This window comes from Fonsecaea multimorphosa (assembly GCF_000836435.1).
Source record: "Fonsecaea multimorphosa CBS 102226 unplaced genomic scaffold supercont1.23, whole genome shotgun sequence".
Classification (NCBI taxonomy): domain Eukaryota; kingdom Fungi; phylum Ascomycota; class Eurotiomycetes; order Chaetothyriales; family Herpotrichiellaceae; genus Fonsecaea; species Fonsecaea multimorphosa.
Window position 1 is genome coordinate 41,490 of NW_015971657.1, and position 20,739 is coordinate 62,228.

The window sequence follows — 20,739 nt, forward strand, 5'->3', positions numbered from 1 at the left end:
TTATTCGTTGCTGGCATACACGCCGGATGGCTCCGTGCTCTTTGAGCTCAAGTTTCTTCAGTAATCATGTTGTTGGCTGTAGTACAGTTCCGTTCCATTCCATTCAGTTTCGTGCCCTGGCCTTGCGCCATTCGTCGCCCTTCGAATAAAGTAAGCTTGCTCAGTACCATAAAACAATACACATCCCCACACGAACACACACCTCCCGACTGAAAAGATCCCACCCTGTCGTAAGTTAAGTCGTAGCAGTCCATGAGCAAGGATGCATGCATGTAGTAGCAGTCATACATGGGCTCAGAAGTTCTCGTCGTCGACTCTGTTGTCGATGCCTCCGACCCACCAAACTGCAGCGTTGATGATGTCTTTGATGACTTCCAAGTCTTCCTGGTTGCGGGGCGCGTAGAGCAGAACCTGAGAGCCCTCGACAGGACTCGGCTGGTTGGCGTTAAACAGGCGCATGAGTCGAGACCCGACTCGGCCGGAGAGAGGATGTCTTTGACCCCAGCCCTTCTCGATAACGGTCTTGACATCACTGGGGTGGAGCGTTGAGTGGATGAAGCCGTCTTCGGTGTTGGCACTGAGGATCTCTCCATAGTACTTAGTCTCATTGAAGGCGCGGTGCCGGGCGTATAGAGAGGTTGGAGACTCGGGCTCAAAGGTCGAGCGGCCTAGGTAGGTGGACTGCGGATATCGAGCCGGGATGTCAATGATGAGGTTGCGGAGGCGGTCTTCCACATCCTTTTGTTCCCACGGGGGTAGTTGCGTCTTCTGAATAGGGCTGCTGATGCCTTCGACCTCAGGGCGAGAGCCACGGCGGTAGGGGACGGTTTCCAAGTAGCCTCGCGAAGCCATGGTGGCTGGGCTCGAGGGGGGACTGAGAGGGTCCGAGACGGACAGGATGTTGAGGAAGCGTTCCAAGGCTGTTTGGACGGTGGCCTCGAGGGCTTTGCCAGGCTTCGTGGAGAGAAAGGGCTTCAGGTCGAATTTGATGAATTTCAGGAGATATGTCACGATGGTGGAGCCAATCAGGATGGAAGAGGCCACATAGAAGAGATTGGGCGCCCAGAGTGTTGGCATGTGTAGGGCCATGTTTCTGTTGGCTTTGTTCTTGAGGGATTGTTGTTGATGAGATAGAGATCTGAGTAAGTCTTGGACACGAATACGAGGAAGCAGGAGAATAGAATGTGCCACGAGGTTTTCACTTGGGAGTCACAGTCGGGTCGAATGCCTGAAGAGCATGTGCACGAGTGACAACTTCTCACAACTACCTTTATACTTTTTCCTTTCTTTCCATCGGTGGTTCACAACCCCAAGACTCCGACCAAGGCTCGTTGGAGGAGACAGGACCGGGCAAGGACGAAGCAGAGTGGTCAGGGAATGACGCGTATCGCACTGACTTTCCATTTTGCGTGGATTTGAAGCAAGACTGTTAAGGTGAAGAGCTTCAGATCACCCTAGAGGGTGGTCCTCAGCTACCGAAGACGGAATAAGGCTTGACGGAGACGCGCGGTTGGGTGAGCCAGATGGAAGCCATAGGCTAGGATGCATCAACGTTTGGTCTCCGCTTGAGAGCAGCTTGGTGAGTGGACTGATGCCTGGTGGCCGTACGGACGAATTCGAGTGGCAACAGAGAACCTGGTCTATGATCTGATAAGGGGGAGAGCTGAAGGGGGAGGAGGCTAAACGCAAAGTGTTTTACGGATGCCAAGGCTTGAGGCTTGAAGCTCGATGGTCGATGCTTGATGCATGGATGGATTGGATGGAGAGACGGGGAGATGGATTGGTAGAGACGAGGCCATGGTCCATCAAGGCAGACAGACGCAGGGAAAACTGCGCTCGCTGTGTGCGGACCATAGGCACCCATACCTAGTAGGTACTAGCTCGCTAGAGACCATCGGCATGTCGGAGGTTCGGGGATTTCCCGCCCGACACTAGAATTTCTCCGGGCTTCTCTCACCCTTCCGCTCCTTCTGCCCTTCTTCCCTCAACCCCCCTAACCCCTTGGGTGCCCCTCTTCCCTGATCACTACCTAAGGTAGGTACCTACTTCTTGAGGACGTCTATTGCTCGCTGCAACTTGGCCACGGCCATTCAGCGAGTGGCCATTCCTGCCATCCATTACTATTCAGTGATGACAGAGCGCATCGAGCAGCACAGTCATTCCCAGCGCCATGCAAAACTGCCCATCCATTTGCCGCCATACCCTGTAGGTATATATAGCATCTTGTCAGATTGGTCCATCGGCCCACCCCACTCACGCATGGGCTGTCAATGTTCTGCTTCGGCTGCTATGTTGTCGTGCCTTCGTGAAAGCAGCAATATTAATCGAGGACATATTACAGACACTTCGATGCCTGGTTGGGTCCCAGCAACAGGACAACCCTCTGAATATCGTCTGAATCCTTTCGCTCGCGACATACGTGGCAGTCACGGACTTGCTCCAGTGCTCAAATTCCGGATTGAGCACACATTGCTGTGGATCGAACAATGACAACGCTGACCGCAAATTGAACTGCAGAGCGCGGGAGATGTTCCCAATTCTATCGATTTCCCCCAGACATTCCACCTTTAGGGAACGATCTCCATGCTCGCCTCTCCATTCCGCGCGACTGTGGGAGCAAGGCTGCGCAGGGCGTGTGCCGCTCCTTTGCTTCGGCTGAATGCCGGGATCCATGGCAAGGATGTACTCCAGGTGGCGCTAGAGGTTTGTGGATTGCTTTCTTCAGCATTCAGGCCGAGCTATTTTGGGAGCACAAGCGTGCCTGCAGCATGTGGTTTTCCTAATGTCGTCTGCTTGCTATGCTGGATGCAATGATAGGCAGCCTGAGTTGCGACTATCACTGAAACGGACTCCGTGGGTTTGAGGCGGAGTCTTCAAGGCACGAGCTGTCCAAGCCGTCGAATTGATCCGTGCCACCTATACTTCGGAACGCGGCTTGCATACTCGGGAGCGCCTCCGATAGAACATAACGACGTTGCCAAGCTCACGTCCTCGCTCCATTTCGGGACGCTCAACCGAGGTATCATGCTGCGCGGCAAGGCTCCCGTGAGACGGGCTCCTCGCTTCACAGATACCTAGACGGCTCTTTCATACCACACACGACACATCATGCATCAATGGATTCCAGCTCCGGACCTCCGCCAGTCAAGGACCAGTCCACAAGGCCGAAGCCGGAAGCCACAGTGCTTGTGACGCTCGCGCATTCCGTCTATACCCTCACTGCAAAAGCAAAAGAAGATGTGCTTCTATATTTGACCCTGCCCGTGTTGCAGATCAGAGACATGTTTCTATCTTCGACCACAAGCACCGCGCGAGGGATTTTGCAATGGTTGGTGACGGTTTCACACAAAGCGGTGTCGTCCTGTCGATGTCGTTGTGCCCAGGTCCGTTGACTCCGTTCATTCTTGGGTTCTGTCATGTTTCATGACCTAGTCTTCCTCATCTGCAGAGTGTATCGGTTTCCATCTTGGATCAAGTTTCTCTTCGGGCTGCGAAACAAGGCGAGGAGCGTAGAGTTGGAGTCTCTGCTCGAACCACCTTATTCCTCCTCGAGGCAGCACATAGCCATACTCGCCTCGCCATCAGTATTCAGACTCTTCCCGCTTCTCGAACAAAGACATGCGAATGCAAATACTGTACTGACCTGCGACGCCAAGCTCCTCACTCACGACAGGTTGATATCTTCACGGACGATAAAACAGTCGACGCCGCATGTGACCCTAAGTACTTCGAAACAAGAGTAAGCAATGGTGATCTTCTCATTGACTACCTACGCCATATGGGCAGAACACAGTTCTCCTCGCAGACTTGGGAGAAATTCTTCACAGCAATTAGCTCGGCAGCTTCGTTCGCTTCTTCAGGTCCACCTGTAGGCTGAGAGCTACGCGATGTGCTTGTTCCCGCAAAGCATCTTGAGGAGGCGGTCGAGAGGATGCAGTCGGAAATCGTGGACTACTAAAGGCTACCGGGTCTGGCAACTGTTGGAGATTGGTGGGTCGGAGCCTGAGAGTAATCGAGATGGAGGACATGATCCATGTCTAGAGTGGGGACATGCGGGAAGAAAGACAACCAACTTCTGATGGTAGGTCGATATTTTGAGTGGGTTCTGTTATATACCCATAATTATATCGCCTTCAGCTACCTTGCATCGAGATAACGAAGGTCCCTTGAAGCACAATGTCTTTGTCTCTCTAAGGGTCTGCTCCTGCGTCTGATACATAATCGGATTGTTGTTGATCACTAGATTTCAAAATCCAGTGTATTGTGCTCCTTCTCCAATTAAGCTATCGGCAATCCAAGACCCGTATACATCGGCATAGAACACTGAGCAGAGCGACTGCCATAATAGAACACACTTGAAAAGGGTCGAACGGCTCTTGAGATCATGCAGACCCAATGCTGGAGTGCCGCGAAAATCATGGTGAAAATATAGATCAGCCAGCTGAGCCTGTGTTGACGGCGATGGATTGACAAACAGTGGAAGTGCAAGTAGAGACACTGACGAGAAGAAGCGACATGAGGCCGGTGAGTGCTCCGCTGTATCAAAAGGGTGGAGTATACAGCACTAAATTTGACGCCAAGAAGTACCGGATATGGCAAGGTGGCTCGGCGCTCGGACAGTCTCCTATTGGGTGCTGCAGCTGCACATGCGAGAATGATGTGCATGTGCAGAGCTTGTCACTGCGTAATGGCGCGGGGGAGCAGCAAGAATCTCAAGGTTTCTCATTCTACGTTGACCCTCAGTGATCTTCGAGTCATTTGCCTACCTGCTCACTCCCACACTTCATAAATGCTTCCTTGACTCTCCCCTAATGCCTTGACGCTTGAGTTGCGTCCCTCTGCCATGGCGAGGCTCTCCAATCCTTTCGCCTTCACTCGCTGGCCCGTCACCGTCATCACGTCCGCTGTTTACCTCGTTATTATTGTTGCTCTCCTCATCGTCCATACGACTGTCCCTTCTCCTCCAGCTTCGCCAACTCCTATTCGCGGCCTTAATCTCACGGAAGCCTGGCTGGACCTACAGCTTCTGACTGCGTCCTACCGTCCTTACAACAGCCGTCGCAACGACCAAGTCCACGAGTGGCTCCTCGAACGGATCAATTCCATAGCAAAAGAGAACGACGCTTCCCCCTATATTTTCGAAGACAATACCTCCAATCTTACCTTTTCTTCGGGCGGAGTAGTCTCTGGACCCGGCGTGTCTGTCTACTTCGAAGGGACCAACCTTATCGTGTACATCCCGGGAAAAGAGGATGATGAAACAAAATGGTGGCTTGACTCGGACGGAAAACCATCAAGTCGGAACGCAGTCCTCGTGAATGCACACTATGATAGTGTATCAACTGGTTTCGGCTCTACAGATGACGGCGTCGGAGTTGTCTGTGTTTTGCAGCTCCTCAGATACTTTACGACACCTAAGAGCAAGCCAAAAAACGGAGTGGTCCTCCTCTTGAACAATGGCGAAGAAGACTTTTTGAATGGAGCGAATGTTTTCAGCCAACATCCCATGTCCATGATTGTGAGCTCATTCCTAAATCTAGAGGGAGCTGGTGCCGGGGGCAGAGCTGCTCTGTTTCGAAGCACCGACGATGCAGTCACAAAAGCCTACGCTCACTCCAAGTACCCCTTTGGCTCGTCCACCTCAGCGGATGGCTTCAATCGAGGACTGGTCAGGAGTCAGACGGATTATGTCGTATTCAATGGCAAGCTGGGTTATCGTGGGTTGGATGTTGCTTTCATTGGACCGCGAGCGAGATACCATACTGATCAAGACGATTCACGGCACACAGGAAAAGGTTCTCTTTGGCACATGCTCTCCGCAGCAGTGGCTACAACGGAAGCTTTGACATCGGCCTCGCTGACGACAAATTTGGACCCGCTGAACAATCCAGGGAGTCCGTCACTCTGGTTCGATGTCTTCGGCCGCACATTTGCCGTCTTGAAAGCGCACACTTTTTTCGCTCTATCTGTCACACTGCTTGTTGTTGGACCTGTGATACTTCTCCTCACTGTTGCCCTGCTATACCGAGTCGACAAGTTTTATCTTTTCTCGGGGTCACGACCCCTTCACCACGCGAATGGAGACGAGAAGATCAAGCTCTATGGATGGCGTGGCTTTTTCCGTTTCCCACTCATCTTGCTTGTAGCGTGTGCGGTCCCAATTGCTCTGGCATACCTGATTTTCAAAGAAAATCAGTATATTGCCCACAGCAGTGAATGGGCCGTGTGGGCCATGATGATTAGCTCCTTCGTCTTTGTTGCGTGGTTCTTCTGTCGAGCGGCGGACTATACACGGCCCTCTTCACTTACCCGTGTCTACGGGTTCTCATGGATGTGGGGAGCATGGTGGGTGCTCCTTGTCGTTGCAACGGTGTCTGAAGAACATCTACACCTTGTCGGTTTATACTTTGTTCTTGTTTACGCCGCTCTCGTGTGGCTGGCCACGTGGTTGGCCTACCTAGAGTTGTTTTCCCTGCCCAGGAAGTCGGTGTATTGCCAGGGTTTCATTGGTGAAGACGACCCATCTCACCAGAATGCCGCTTTGGGAGCTCAACACGAAGAAGTTGAGGACCATGCCGATTCCAATGATGATGAGCCTACGGAGAGGTCAAGTCTCCTAAGGAGGGGATACCGTCAAGAGAGAGAAGAACCGGACCCTGACAGAAAAGGCAGCGAGGATAAAGCTGACGCCGTCGAAGAACCAAATTGGAGCAAATCCCAATGGTCGTGGTTGTGGCTGTTGCAGATGCTCGTCCTTATCCCCATTAATGTCGTCGTCGTCGGTCAGATTGGCCTATTACTGACTGAAGGTCTGCACCAGACAGGACAGGACGGAAGTTCTATGTTTCTGTTGTACATCATGGTGGCTGCCTGCACAATACTTCTCTTCTCCCCACTTGTGCCCATCCTGCACCGGTTCACTTGGCAGATACCTGTCTTCCTTCTGCTCGTCTGTATCGGCACCATGGTTTACAACCTTACTGCATTCCCTTTCTCCATGGACAACAGGTTGAAGCTTTTTTTCCAGCAGCAAGTGGACCTTGAGGGAGGGAACAACACCGTCTTTTTGACCGGCGCATCACCGTACACCCGCCATGCAGTCGACTTTATACCCAGTTCCGCCGGGCAGGACATCATCTGCACACCTGCAAGCCCTTCAGTTTCCGGCAACATGCAAACCTGTTCGTGGGCCGGTATCCCGCCGACCGTTGCCCACTCTTCCTCTATCTCTGTCCCTCCTAGAAAACAGTACGACAGCTGGCTCACTTTCAACCTCACTCGCTTGAATTATAGTGATAGCGAATACAAAGCCCGCTTCGTGCTCTTCGGGAAGAACACCCGTGCCTGCAAACTTGTCTTTGAGACAGCCAATATTACGAGCTTCCATGTCGCCGGGCAGGCGCCGAGGGACACGCGATTTCCCCCGGTGCCCGATGGTGGCAGTCAGGAGATCAGACTATGGAGCCGCACGTGGGCAAGAGCTTGGACCGTGGACGTCAATTGGGATATTCCGGCTGCCAGTTCTAAGAGATCAAGCGACCCCGAGGATCCTAATGCTCATACGATTTCAATCGCTAACAGCACGTTGTCTGGCCGAGTGGTATGTCTATGGAGCGACGTGAACATGAATGGTGTAATACCTGCATTTGATGAGGTGATGCATTATGTCCCAGCGTGGGCAGCAATTAGCAAGAGAGCGGACGGACTGGTGGAAGGGTACAAACGATTCCAGATCTGATCCACCAAGATGTAAAAGGAGATGAAATACTGGCTTCTCGGCCTCAAGTGGGCACGGTCGCCGCATGGTGTATCTGTGGGAGATGTAATCTACCTGCGTGTCACGCTCTGGACGCATGTTGTTGTGCTTTGCTGATCCTTGGCACGAGCGACGTTTTACGCCTTTGTTTCTTCGCCCCATCGCAAGTGTGGGCGAAAATCCTGTTGGTTGTATGCTGGCCGATGAGGGAAGAATGGAATGAATAGGACAAGAATGGCCTTCCTTGGAATCGTGTTACACTGAAGAAGAGATGCGTTATCTCGTCCCAGCCAGACGTGTCTGATGAAGGAGGGATAGTTCCGTTTAGTGAGCAAAGTCACATTATTCAGCTACAGTGGGAGCAAATCTACACGCCAAAAGGCCGGCCGGCAATAATATAGCATACGTCTTTTTTCCTGATTGGGGATATCAGATGTCGCCGCACACCATCTGCATTTGTATCAAAATCAATACACAGTACTCCGTTCGGTGCCTTTTCAGGTCGCTGGGTATCCATCGAATATGCAATGGCTCTTGGCTCTCGGCTTCTTCCAAATTCAAGTATAGGAGCAAGCCGCAGACAGGAAGTCCTTGTGTTTGAAGATACCGAGACAGCTCATATTTGATCACTTCTACTTTGTTGCGGTCGCACCCTCTTCTCCTAAGACCGTTTTCGAAGTCGGCTCACCCGAATTCCTGCCTGGTGTGTTCCGTCTGTCGTCCTCTCCACTTTGCCCACCCAATATTGCACTTGCTGCTCCCTGGATCCTCCAGCCATCAATCATTCTCTGTCCCAGATTCCTCATCCTCATCGTCCATGTCTGGATTTGCATCAAGCTTGGCATCTTTATTGCCTTGAAACGCCGTGTGATCATGGAGAAGCCCTAATTCGATCCCCACAAGGTGACAATCTTCTGACTCTTCTGTCCAGTTCTCATCTAGGGGCTCTTTGAACTCTCCTCCCTCTGCAGGGATGGAGATGATCACCTTTGGGCAAATGGTGTTGAAGTCCACTCTCATCCGAAAGTCGAATTCGATGTAGGCCGGATCATTGAAACGCATGCAGGCTGGGTGAGGTTTGATCTTGCAACTTTTCTTGTCGATGGCCATAGAGTCCCGCTTAACAACCCTAATTCTACCGGCCTCTATTGCTCTTGAGACAGCCCCATATTTGTCGCTGCCGTGCACCTCAACATGGCTGCTGCTAAGAACATCAATCTCCCAGAGGAAAGGAAATGTCCGGCGGATGCTTCTCGCTGTCACGCGTGTGTGACCCTCCTTAAAAAACAGCCCTTTCGGACCGATGAGACTTTCACCCTTTCTCACCACCCATAGAGCGCGGTCGGGAAGGAAGTACCCATCCTCCGTCTGCGCATCGACTAACTCTTGATTTGTTTGATGCTCCACATCGACGTCTTCCCATAGCATGTCAATTCTTATGCCGTAGCTGTACCGGGCTGGTACATCAAAGAACAAGTCTGCGCGAAGCAAGGTCACGACATTTCCCTGGGCAATGAGAGGGACCTTCTTTTTTTCGATGAGAGTGACATTGTTGCCACGGAACTCTTCATTGCATTTCTGCAAAACATACGGTGGTAGAGATCCCCACCCGCACAGTGTGAGAAGAGGAGCGAGGGCATTCGGGTATTTGTTCTCGAACTCGTCCTGAGATTGTCGGATAATCTTGATGATTTCGACCAGCCACTTGTCAAAGACTGCTTTTACCACTTCTCTGCCGACGACGAGCCCATCAGGTCTGAGTTCGCATTCTTGAAGCGCAGCACTACCCACGGCACCGCCCACGGCACCGCCCACGGCACCGCCCATATCTTGTGCTTGAGCTAAACCTGGAAGTCCGATGACGTATGTGTCCTCGGTGTTGTCGAATGATCTCTTTGTGATTTCGAAGCCGTCTTTGATATTCTGGGACCATTCTTCTGCTGTCCAGCCTAGGCTGTCGAGGACAGACCTCAAGCGGCTTCTTCCAAAGATTTGGGCGACGTGCCTGACCATAAGCTGGTTGAGTCTGATCGAGCCATGGAAAGAGCCCTTCTGTTTCACGATCTCTCCAAATCGCGCCGATCCACTCTGAAAGTATTTTCTGACTCCAGCCACATCAAAAGTGGCACCCTACTTTCTCGTTAGCTCTCCATCGACTCCCTTCGGTAAAAACAAGTCTGGAAACATCTGCCAATCTGGCTGTTCGATCGGGGGCTCTTACACCAATATCCACGAGGATCATGTTGACCGGCTCGCGTTTGTCGTCCCTCAAGTTCGAGGTACGGTTGAAGTGGCCTACCGCTGCCGACACTGCTTCGGGAACGAGTGCAGTTGAACTTGGGAAACCGGCGCCATGCAAGAGCTTCAAGAAATTGTCTCGGGTTGTCCGTGACCACATCGTGGGCACAGATACTGCCACATGCGACTCTTGTTCAAAAATCTGACGAAGTTTCACGAATGTCCCGTCATTCTCCTTGGCCGCAACGCCCATCTCGTGAGCAATCTCCAACAGAGTGTTGTGCAGAATGAATTTCAAGTAAGCGACGACGACATCTTCCATCTTTTTGACTTCTCCTGAACCCCATTCGCGATCCTGCAACTTTTCCTTGTACAAGACCTTGTACTCATGTCTGTTCCCGATTTTGTTGACCAAGGCATCGTGCTGCACACGGGTTTGCCTCATGAGCTGGCCGACAGCTCCGTTATCATCAGCGGTATATTCGGGGAACAGGAACAACTTCAACAGATCGACCACATCTTCATCGCTGACTGTGCGTTCTTCGAGAGCCTGATCGACGGAGTGGCCAAATAACATAGCACATCGGTCCGGCAGCCCAAGTGCTTCAGGGTACTGGGCTGCGATGGCTACCTTGGAGGGAATACGGTAGGAGAGCTGCTGTCGCCTGCCCACAAATATATTTCCGTTGTCGCCAGGGACGTTGCCTCGTATGAATTCCTGTGGCCTCTGGGCCAGACGCACCACCGCGGTGGAATGGATGGTCCCAAAGTCTACTCCGATGAGAAACGTCATGCCTGACTCAAGGCCCCAGGGATACTTGTCGATCATCTGTCGCAACGTTTCAAAAAGCTCTGGCTCGTTGGAGGGATTCGAACCCTGTCGGCGAGCTGTGGCAGCCATTCTGTTTGAATGCCAGTGGAAAGCAAATGAAGGAAGTCACAGAATAGGCACTGCAGTTTCCGTGGGAAAGAGGCGAATTTGTAACACTGAAGAGGTAGAGCGTTTGGCCACACCCGGTTGAGAGTAAGTGGTACCTTTAACTTGTTTATGTTGATCTTGTTAGATGTTTGCCATCAAAGACTTGGCTTCCTTTGTGGAGATGAGAAGAGCATTTGCTATGCGTATAGCTTGAGCTCTTGACATCTAACAGCAAACAATACCTGTCAAGCTTGGCTCTCCGCAATTCTGTGTTCCTACTAATGGAGGCAGATATCGCCGCAGTAGAAGAGGTGAATTGGGCAGGGCAGTGGCTTCACGTTTGGTATTCATTTTTCGCAACGGCGCGTCTGGCGGCTGGACTCACCACATCGGCCTCTCTGTTTCCTACGATGTTGGAACAGCCTGTGGCTTACCCAGCAGCCACTAATTCAATCGCCTCAGCTCCTGAACATTTCACTGCTTCCATGCCTTCCGAGACAAAGTGGCGGACGGTAATCCCCAAAACAAAGATAAAGGCTGAAGGAAAGTTTGCTCTCGGGTAATCTACCAAGCATTTGGCCGACATACCAAAGCATTGAGCCGGCATGCCAAAGACAAATGTGCCTGGAATGTGGCAGGGTACCACAAACAAACAATGAAATGGATGCCACTCACATTTTGAGATATATATCTCAGCCATCCTGAACCCCGGCCCTGTTCTTATCTATTCTCGCACATCTGCAGAATCCTCGTCTCTCCGAATATCCAAAATGACGAGGTCCATCAATTGGCCGCCTCTCGCTCAGCGAGCGCTCCTCGAATGGATTGACGATCACAAGGGGTCTCAAAGCGCATTGATCCAAAACTATGATTCAGCCATCGCAGACCTGACGACAAGCCTGCAGAAGAGGTTTCGAGACAACGCATCGTTCTCCAAAGGGATCTCACGACCCCAAGTCGAACAAAGGATCAATTATCTTTGGAAAGACAGACGCGACGATTTCCAATCATCGGCGTTGGAGGACTTCTACAGAAACGGCACCTTCGTGCTCGACTGGGACAAGCTTAGCCGCAAGCCTGTCGCTCGAGCGTACACAAAGGAAGAGATTGCATCTTTGAGAGGAAAAAGCGTTCAAAGCTCAAGCAGAGCGACCAATGCATCCGGGGCAAGTGACACAGAAGAGCCCACCCAGGCTGATAAACGTCGTCGAACGGATAATGGCTCCGAGAATCGATCTGAGGGCAAGGGCCAGCGACAAGAGGGAAGGACGCGAAAGAGCCCTTCGAATGGTTTGGAAAAGGAGTCAGAGTCTCAAGTCGATGGTTCTTCTCGTCCCGACCAAAGTTCGAGGTTAGTATTCCTGGGTAATTTCAAGGACCACTGTCCTCACCTCAAGCTCTATTTCCAAGTTGTACGCTGGGCACATGCTGATCATTCTCTGCCACCTTGGGTGCCACAGGGCTATCGGACCAACGACATTCGGGAAGGATGCGACTCCTAACATGCCCACCAATGATTTGCCACCGACCCAACAGGAAGAATCGCCGAGAAGTGGACCAGAACGCACAATTCCCGTAAATATGAGGGATGGTGTGGACAATGGAGAAAGCGAGGGTCCGTTGTTCGAGCCAAGCCTCCTTGACCAGTTTTTCTATCGCAACCTCGGGGATACACTTCCGACCAAAGTCATAGTGTCGGCTATGGAATCTCTTGAGCACGAAATCGCCTCTGCCATCACCATATATATGGCAGCGTTGGATATGCCGGATATGCAACTGATGACCGTTGACACAAGACTTCTATATCCTGACGAATGCCGCGCTCTTTTTGCAGACATACTCGGATTATCTAGCTTTAGGGGCGCAGGTCGCAGCTCTGAGAAGCTCCTCGCTTTCCAGCAAAGCAAAATCAGACTGTGCGAGTTTCTCAAGTCGTTTGTCGGCATCGCTGTGGTGCATTGGTGTTTTTTTCATCGAGAGAAGCCGGGAATTTACTTCCGCGAGCTTGGTGGAGGAACCGTCAATACTGTCATCAAACAGAGTCAGTCTTTCCTACTGGGCGTTAGAATTAACGCGTGAAGCTAACAGTCTTCTCTGCAGCATTTACGCCTGAAGTCCAAGCCCATGTATGGCAACGACTATGGGACGAGCATTTGAGCAGAAAAGTGATTCGCACCATCGACTCAGAAGCGCACCACATGGCATCTATGATGCTTGCATATATCGACATGGTCATCCCTAACGACCCTGGAGAAATAAGACGCTTGGAAGACCGTAATGTCTATCGTCTACAGATGGACGAATCAGACCAGGAGCCGCCCCAGACCAGCGACCCCTCACCGCGCTTGAAAGAGTCTTTGGAACGGGCGACGTTGCGTCGAAGTCTCGCCAAGATATTCAAAGAGGGATTGGAATTCCAAATCGTTATGTCGAAGCAGCTGAATGAAGACTACTTGATCACCTGGCCTCGATTCTTGCAACCCTATGAGCGCCAGGAAAATCGAATGCGAAGAGCTCCTGGTTCCGGTGCCGACGACGACGACGACGAATCCAAGGAGCGTGTGGTATGCCTCGGGTTGATGCCCCTGGTCATGCGAAGAGTAAAACTTAAGGTCGACGAAGAGTGGACGGAGTTTTCTGTCGTGAGCAAGGCCACGGTCATTCCTTTGTGATGGACAGTCTTGCAGCAATTGGGGCGCAATGTCATTCGCTTCCAGATCAACCCATACACGAAATAGCAGTAGCAATAGTAATAGCATCGAGAGCATCGATAGCATCAATTCGATTCCGGAAGCTAGTCTCCATTTCCAATTCTCCACCCTTTACTGGTGTCCGACCCTCGACTTCTTCTTGTCTACCAAGTCTCCCAAATACGACCTCCAGAGGTTTTATCTCATGAGATTGGAATCCTGACAACGCTGCAGAGTTAGATGACTAGGTTGGAATCTCTCTATGCGCTGCTGCCTGGGCTCAGGTCGTGTGTTTCTGGGATGTGGGGCCTTGTGGAGGTCGGGTGCTGAGAGCTTTGTAGGTCTGTATTATCGTATGAGTCCCATCCCGCCCGGAGGGATTTTTTTTCGTCTTGAGGAAGGAAGTTCTGGATGTAGGAATTTAGGTACGGATGCATGAGAGCATTGGCATCCGCAGCGTTCAGGTGTGAGCTATTCAACAACAGTCTTCGAACATTCGCCGAAGCTCCGAGACTAATTAGGCCATCTCCTGATCTTCTCTGCACTTGTTGAAACCGGGTTACCTGACTGCCGCAGTCTGCTGCACTGGATTTGTCGATCTCACCGGATACATGCTCGTGATTTTCTCAGCCCAAGCTGATGCATACCTTTCCCATATGTTGACCTGAAGCAACGTACTGGAAAGCGGAGAGAATACCCTCTTTGGTGAATGGAAATGTCTTTGTGACGGGCATGGGTAAGTTCCGCGCGGCGATGAAACGGACTGCCTCCTCGAGTTGTTGCTTCGAACCTCCCAAGACGCCACGAAGGTTGGCGCCCTTGAGGAGGGTCTGTAACGTGACATTGGGCATCTTGTCATCGGGGAGTGAAGCCAGGAATCCAATGACGGAGATGGTGCCGCCGTTTGCCACCGACGCGATGCTCTGTTCAATGGTGCCCACCCCACCGACCTCGATAACCTGATCTACGCCTCGGCCACCTGTGATTTTCATAACCTCTTCGGCCCATTTCGGGTATGTCTTGTAGTTGATGGTGTGGTCGACTCCGTACTGCAACTTGACTTGCCCCAGTTTCTCGTCACTGGAAGAGGTGATGATGGTCGTCGCCCCGGCGGCTTTGGCAAGGATGACAGCAACAATGGAGACCCCTCCGGTTCCTATCGTTGGGCGTCAGTAGGATTTCTTAATTACAGGTATATCATCATCCACATACCCAGAGCCAGAACTGTGTCCCCAGGCTTGAGCGGCATAGCGCCGTAAAAGGCATTCCATACCGTATACACGGCCGTCACTGTGGCCGCCCATTCATCAAGGCTGTGATTAGACTTCGGTAGTTTGATGGCAGTGTTTCCCTGCAGCGTGAGATACTGTCGGAGTACCCCATCCTCAGAGCCACCGAGGCTACCGGCCTGCTCCTTGACTGGGCCGTACAACGTATCTAGGCTGACAGGTGCGATAACCAAGTCACCCACAGCGAAACCCTTCACCTCGTCACCCACTTGCACAACCTCACCTGCCATGTCCGAGCAAGGAACTACATTGTCCTTGACCGGGACCGGATAAGTGCCGGTGGCAATGGCAATGTCTCGGAAGTTCAAGGCCACACTGCACACCTTGATGAGTATATCATGCTTGCTGGCCGTGGGAACTGGTTCTTGGAAAGATTCCAGACCATCGAACCCGGTTCGCGACGTCAGTCGGTAGACAGTTTGCAACAACATTCGAGCCACAGGCCGCCCTAAAGGGGATCTCAAGTCGATGATCGTTCCCCCGTCCTTGCATCGTTGGACAGGACAGGCTTTTCAATGTTCTAGCTTTCCGCATAATCGCAGGTGGAATTTCCCAAGGCAGAGCGTTTCCGGTCCATAATTAGATTCCGATCTCAAAGTAAGTCCAAGTTCGCCAAATCTGACGCCGTTGAGCGACTCGTGGAGATCCTAGGAGTTTAAGCACTTTAGCCACGGAAGAGTTGTGGTACATTTTCAGTTTGACTTGTCCCACAGGCCGGCGCCATCGCTTTACCTAGGTATCGATCATTGCTAACCAAGCAACATTCCGGTATCGAAGTCTCGGCATCGGTCCTCTGTATCCTTCGTGATTTTCTGATGCATTTTATGGAGCTACGAGGTCACTGATTTGCGGGGCGCTATATGAGACGAAGTTGGATGTAGGCGGTACAATAGTGGCTGGTTCGACTCTGTTCCAGTTTGAATATAGAGACTATACTCGAGAAGCACTTCGTCTTTGGAAATTTGTAACTGAGTACAGCCTTGTCACTCGTTACACAACTACCATACACAAGTTGACTTACAAAATGGCCTTGAGCGCACTAGACCTCTTCAACGTACCACCTGGTGCAGTGGCCGACGTCCGCATCATCGACTGCACCTCGAGGATCATCAGGCTACCGGTCAGCTTGTTGATGGAACCCCCTCTAAGCGGTATGGATTATATGCCCGACATCCCAACCTGGGCTTTCCTCATTGAGAGCCCGACGGGCAAGAAGGCCTTGTTCGACCTAGGGGTGCCACCAAACTTTCTCGACTTTTCGCCAGTCAATCAAGAGCAGCTGAGAAATCCGGCCTGGGAAATTCGCTCCGAGAAACATGTGGCGGACATTCTTAGGGAGAGCCAGATCGACCCTGCTTCGATCAATTCCATTATTTGGAGGTTAGTATCGAGTCCCTTCAGACCTCATGGCCTCTGCTGGTTCTGTACTAACCGCATCATCTTAGTCATTGGCATTTCGACCATATTGGAGATCCTTCGACCTTCCCTGGAACAACAGAGCTGGTTGTCGGCCCTGGTTTCAAGGAGAAGTTCTATCCAGGGTACCCGGCTATCGGAGATGCGCCTGTACGAGAATCCGATTTTGCGTCAGTTTGCCCCTTTCTTAGCTGAGTGGACCCTTCACCAGACTGACAGTGGTTTCTGACAACAGAGGCCGGACAACGAGAGAAATTCATTTCGATGATGATCCTGGAATCAAAATTGGGCACTTCAGGGCGTTGGACTTTTTCGGAGATGGGTCGTTCTATCTTCTCGACGCGCCAGGTCACGCGGTTGGCCACCTCGCCGGGTTGGTACGGACGACCTCAAACCCAGATACCTTCATCTTCTGCGGCGGCGACCTCTGTCACCACGGCGGTGAGATCCGTCCATCCAAACACATTCATCTACCCAAAGAGATCCACGTCGAGCTTCCGGATCAAATGGCGCCGTGGGTCTGCCCCGGTTCGGCACTCGAGCGACTCAACCAGAATCGCTCCCGCGCAGGCGACGAGCCCTTCTTCATCCCAAATCCAAGCTTTTGTTTCGATGCGGAGGAGACGATGAAAACGATCACCAAGGCGCAGGAAGCCGACGCCGATGAAAACGTCTTGTTCATCTATGCCCATTCTAAGGCAGTCGAACACTATGCAGACCTCTTCCCGCTTAAGGCTAATGAATGGAAGAAGAAAGGTTGGAAAAGCAAGATGTTATGGGATTTTGTTAGAGACTTTAAGCCTGCGCTCGATGCGCAACAGGCTCTCGGGTCGCCATGACTATTGTGCCTTGCTCGTGGAGGGGTTCCCCTTGGTGTGGCAAATCAGTAGATTGTTTATCAGTCTCGTAATTGGACCATGACCTGATCAGACTTGATTGGAAAGCTGCCCTACCTTACGGGGCACAGAAGTATTGCAAAGGGAACCCTTGTCAAAGCTTTCCGACCACGTTGTCGAAACACTCTCCTTGCCATCCCCAGCCCTCCAATCTGGAGGCTGTACAGAGAAACTGATGGGATTCGTGGCAGGGAAAGTGGTTTGGTGGATAATTGATTGTCTATGCTCGAGAGTCCAAGGGCTCATGTATGTATACTGTCTAATATAGTATAGTCTTGCTGTGCTATACTACCTTAAGATAACCTTGCGTAGCTAGTGTTAACGCTCTTAATATTACTAAGCAAAAAAAGCTCTAGTCACGTGCTTTATTGTTCTTTTGATATTAGACATATACTAACTTAAAGCAGTATCACGCTAACCTAAGTAGGTCAAACATAAGAGACGACCAGGTATGAGGTATATACCACGGGACCGAAATCTCCAGCAAGTATGGTGTCAAGGCGGGCAAGGGGGCCAATCATTTCCGGCTGAAGTCTAGTCCCTAGTCCTTGTGTACCTAGGCACCCTTCTCATGTTCTTTCATCCGAGGATCGAAGCATTTAACCTTAATTGTTCTGCTAGATTTGATCCGATTGGAGAAGGATATTTCCAACTGGAAAACCCTCCTGCGTCGACAAGGACCTCGGACGATGCGGCAGGACGACAAACGGTGAAGGGCTGGGCACTGACCAATGAGTCTTGGAAACCAAGAGTAAAAGAATATTGGCCCGCTTTAGTTTTTCCCTCATCGAAGCTCTTGCCTGTATCCCAGGCGGTCCCAATGGCAAAATCTGTGGTCGAGGCGCGGCTTGGAACGCTATTTTAATAAGAAAAGGTCGCTGCTTGCAACACAAGCTAAAGGGGGAAGGGGAAATGGGGCGAGACGAGGTGCCTGTAAGGTTGAAGTCAGGGAAGGCGGGGGCACGAAGGAGTGGGGGAAAGTGTTGTTGGGTTGGCGCTCGGCGCAGGCCCCCTCAAACTAAGTCCCTCCCTCAACCTCCCCCAGAAAAGGGCCCGCCACCAAGACTTCCAGGGCGTTTGGATAAAAGTTTCTACTTCCTCACGACCAGGACGTAAACAAACGTCCTTCTCGCGAACAGATAAACAAGCATAAGATGGGCGACGACGTGTCGAGAGAGTCGCGTCCAATCCCAGAATCGCCGTTAACATCGGCCACGGGATTGGGACACCCGAGGATTATCAATCGATCTTCAGTCAGAAGGCATCGAGCCACCGTCGCGTGTAATCACTGTCGCTTTCGCAAAGTGAGATGCAGTGTCGTCAGCGGCCATCCTTGTTACAACTGCATCGTGGAGGAGGTCGAATGTATCCTGCCACACCGCCGGCCACGCGGCAAACCCAAGGCTCAAAAGCCGTCTGCCAGCTCGCAGCTCATGGTTGACATACTTTCCAACTCATCAACTAAGCCACCTGATGGCCCTGCAAGCACGTGGTCTGAGATCACACCCGACCTCCCTCGCGATGCCGAAGCCAACGGATCTCGGTCGCCCTGTGCCATTCAACCTGAGCATCCCCACCGTACTTTGGATGGGGACAAATCGTGGGACATCGACGAGACTGTTGCACCCGACCGCAATTTCGACTGGTATGAGGCCGCGACGCAGAGTCTGACGTCCCCCATATCTCCTGACGACACGGTCCCGCGGTCGAATGTCTCGGTTCACCCGCCGAATACCCTACCGGACGCCCAAGATCAAGACCGTCTACCATTTGTAAAACCAATGCCATCGGACTTGGCTGTCGAAGATTTGATCTATCTGCGCCAGAGGGGTGCTTTGACACTTCCCAATCCAGAATTGCGCGATGATTTACTCAAAAATTATGTTGAGCTCGCCCACTATTTCCTGCCCCTCATCGACCTAGATTCGTTTCAAGCCAGCATCGAAAATCCAGCACGGCATGGCCAAATCAGCCTGCTGCTCCTGCAGGCTATCATGTACTCTGCTACAGCCTGGGCAGACGTGAAGCTAGTACGCCGAGCAGGTTTCCTGACTCGAGATGCGATGCGCCGGGCATACTACCTTAAGACTAAGGTTTGAATCCGTGCCACCTTGACCCACACTGCCTTGACTCATTGAGGACAGTTGCTTTATGACTTTAACTGCGAGCGAGATCGCATCGCCATTGTGCAATCCCTGGTTCTGCTTACCACCTGGTGGGTTTCACCTACCGAACAAAAGGACGGGTATTACTGGTGCAGCGTGGCGCTGGCCGTAGCCAAATCGATTGGTCTCCATCGAGACGCGCATAGCGAAGGCCTGCCGGCGCCAGTTCGCAGACTTCGTCGACGGATCTGGTGGTGCTGTCTGAGTCGCGACGCCTTCACTTCTCTGGGCACCAATCGAGCACCGAGAGTTCGACCTGACGACTTCACCGTGGCTCCGCTCACGTTGGAGGATATGTCCTGCTCCGACAGTGGTGTCTATGCGAATGAGCCGCACAAATTCAAACTCACTTCAATCTTTTTCGCGTCAACAAAGATCTGCAGGATCCTGAGCACGATTGTTGATCTATTCTACGCCGAAAATCCAATCGGTCACAACGGCATCCTCTATCCGAAACAGGACGACAACCACACGCAGCCCCCGCGCTTGGACGATCTCGAAAAGCTCGAGATGTGCGAACGAGACCTACAGAGGTGGCGCGACCAAGTGTCGGACGATCTACTGCACCAATATCCCGTCCCTACGATCACTTCGTCCGCCGATGAAGCCGTGGTCATACACCGTGCGATGCTGGCGATGATGTATCTGGTTGCGCAGTTCTGCTTGCACCGTCCGCGTGCCTTGGCTGATCGTATGGGCTTAGGGGCAGGCCATGATCAGATGCGGGCTTCGCAAAGATCGATGCGTGCGGCGGCGGCAGATCTCAACAAGATCGTGATGGATTTGTACCGGGCCGACCTCATGCGCCGCTTACCGGGAACGAGCATTTCGTGCATCCTGACCGTCAGCTGGAGCCACGTTTTTGATCTGCAATCGGCGAGTGACGAACGTCGTCGAGAAGGGGCCCGGCGGTTCGAAGAATGCAAACTGGCTCTCCGAGAGCTCGTGGAGACCAATGTCGCAGCTGAATGGGCGATCGGATTCTTGACCTTTGCGGCGTCGCACGTCAGTCGTCTGTTCAAGAGACGACAGGTGCAACCCCTTCCACCGGATGGTGGATTAGCGAGGACGGTGTCGAGAAAGATGCAACATGCCGCCACGCCTGTCTTAACCGGCAGCGACACCAATGCAGCCGGAACTCACGAACCCGCGACACAAGACTGGACCGATGCCCGCCCCTTGGAAATGCAGACGCAGACACGTCAGGGGTCGGGCGTTGGTCTCTCCGACTTCGGGGACTCCGTGATGGGATCCGTGTTCAATTTGCCGGATGATGATATATTCAATCTAGATTTCTCCAACTTGACTGACATGTGGGTGGGTATGCCTAGTGCGGCTTAGTCTCAGACCGATATACATGTATTGATATA

The 20,739-nt window shown here is 52.0% G+C and overlaps 7 protein-coding genes across 7 annotated transcripts; 4 read left to right on the forward strand and 3 right to left on the reverse strand.

The window, feature by feature from the left end:
* Positions 1-294: 294 nt before the first annotated feature.
* Z520_09217 (uncharacterized protein) lies at positions 295-1,089 on the reverse strand (the record flags this gene model as incomplete). Its single annotated transcript, XM_016779711.1, has 1 exon — positions 295-1,089. The coding sequence occupies one exon, from the start codon at positions 1,087-1,089 to the stop codon at positions 295-297; it is 795 nt and encodes a 264-aa protein (XP_016629030.1).
* A 3,754-nt stretch (positions 1,090-4,843) lies between these two features.
* On the forward strand, positions 4,844-7,738 carry Z520_09218 (uncharacterized protein; the record flags this gene model as incomplete). The annotated part of the gene is made up of 1 exon (XM_016779712.1): positions 4,844-7,738. The coding sequence occupies one exon, from the start codon at positions 4,844-4,846 to the stop codon at positions 7,736-7,738; it is 2,895 nt and encodes a 964-aa protein (XP_016629031.1).
* Positions 7,739-8,533: 795 nt separating this feature from the next.
* On the reverse strand, positions 8,534-10,895 carry Z520_09219 (uncharacterized protein; the record flags this gene model as incomplete). The annotated part of the gene is made up of 2 exons (XM_016779713.1): positions 8,534-9,886; positions 9,978-10,895. 2 exons carry the CDS (start codon positions 10,893-10,895, stop codon positions 8,534-8,536), a joined length of 2,271 nt encoding a protein of 756 aa, XP_016629032.1.
* Positions 10,896-11,683: 788 nt separating this feature from the next.
* On the forward strand, positions 11,684-13,585 carry Z520_09220 (uncharacterized protein; the record flags this gene model as incomplete). Its single annotated transcript, XM_016779714.1, has 3 exons — positions 11,684-12,264; positions 12,374-12,954; positions 13,014-13,585. 3 exons carry the CDS (start codon positions 11,684-11,686, stop codon positions 13,583-13,585), a joined length of 1,734 nt encoding a protein of 577 aa, XP_016629033.1.
* Positions 13,586-14,229: 644 nt separating this feature from the next.
* On the reverse strand, positions 14,230-15,323 carry Z520_09221 (uncharacterized protein; the record flags this gene model as incomplete). The annotated part of the gene is made up of 2 exons (XM_016779715.1): positions 14,230-14,759; positions 14,816-15,323. 2 exons carry the CDS (start codon positions 15,321-15,323, stop codon positions 14,230-14,232), a joined length of 1,038 nt encoding a protein of 345 aa, XP_016629034.1.
* Positions 15,324-15,916: 593 nt separating this feature from the next.
* Z520_09222 (uncharacterized protein) lies at positions 15,917-17,147 on the forward strand (the record flags this gene model as incomplete). The annotated part of the gene is made up of 3 exons (XM_016779716.1): positions 15,917-16,272; positions 16,338-16,478; positions 16,544-17,147. The coding sequence occupies 3 exons, from the start codon at positions 15,917-15,919 to the stop codon at positions 17,145-17,147; spliced, it is 1,101 nt and encodes a 366-aa protein (XP_016629035.1).
* A 1,211-nt stretch (positions 17,148-18,358) lies between these two features.
* Positions 18,359-20,710, forward strand: Z520_09223 (uncharacterized protein; the record flags this gene model as incomplete). The annotated part of the gene is made up of 2 exons (XM_016779717.1): positions 18,359-19,297; positions 19,349-20,710. The coding sequence occupies 2 exons, from the start codon at positions 18,359-18,361 to the stop codon at positions 20,708-20,710; spliced, it is 2,301 nt and encodes a 766-aa protein (XP_016629036.1).
* Between the last annotated feature and the right edge of the window lie 29 nt (positions 20,711-20,739).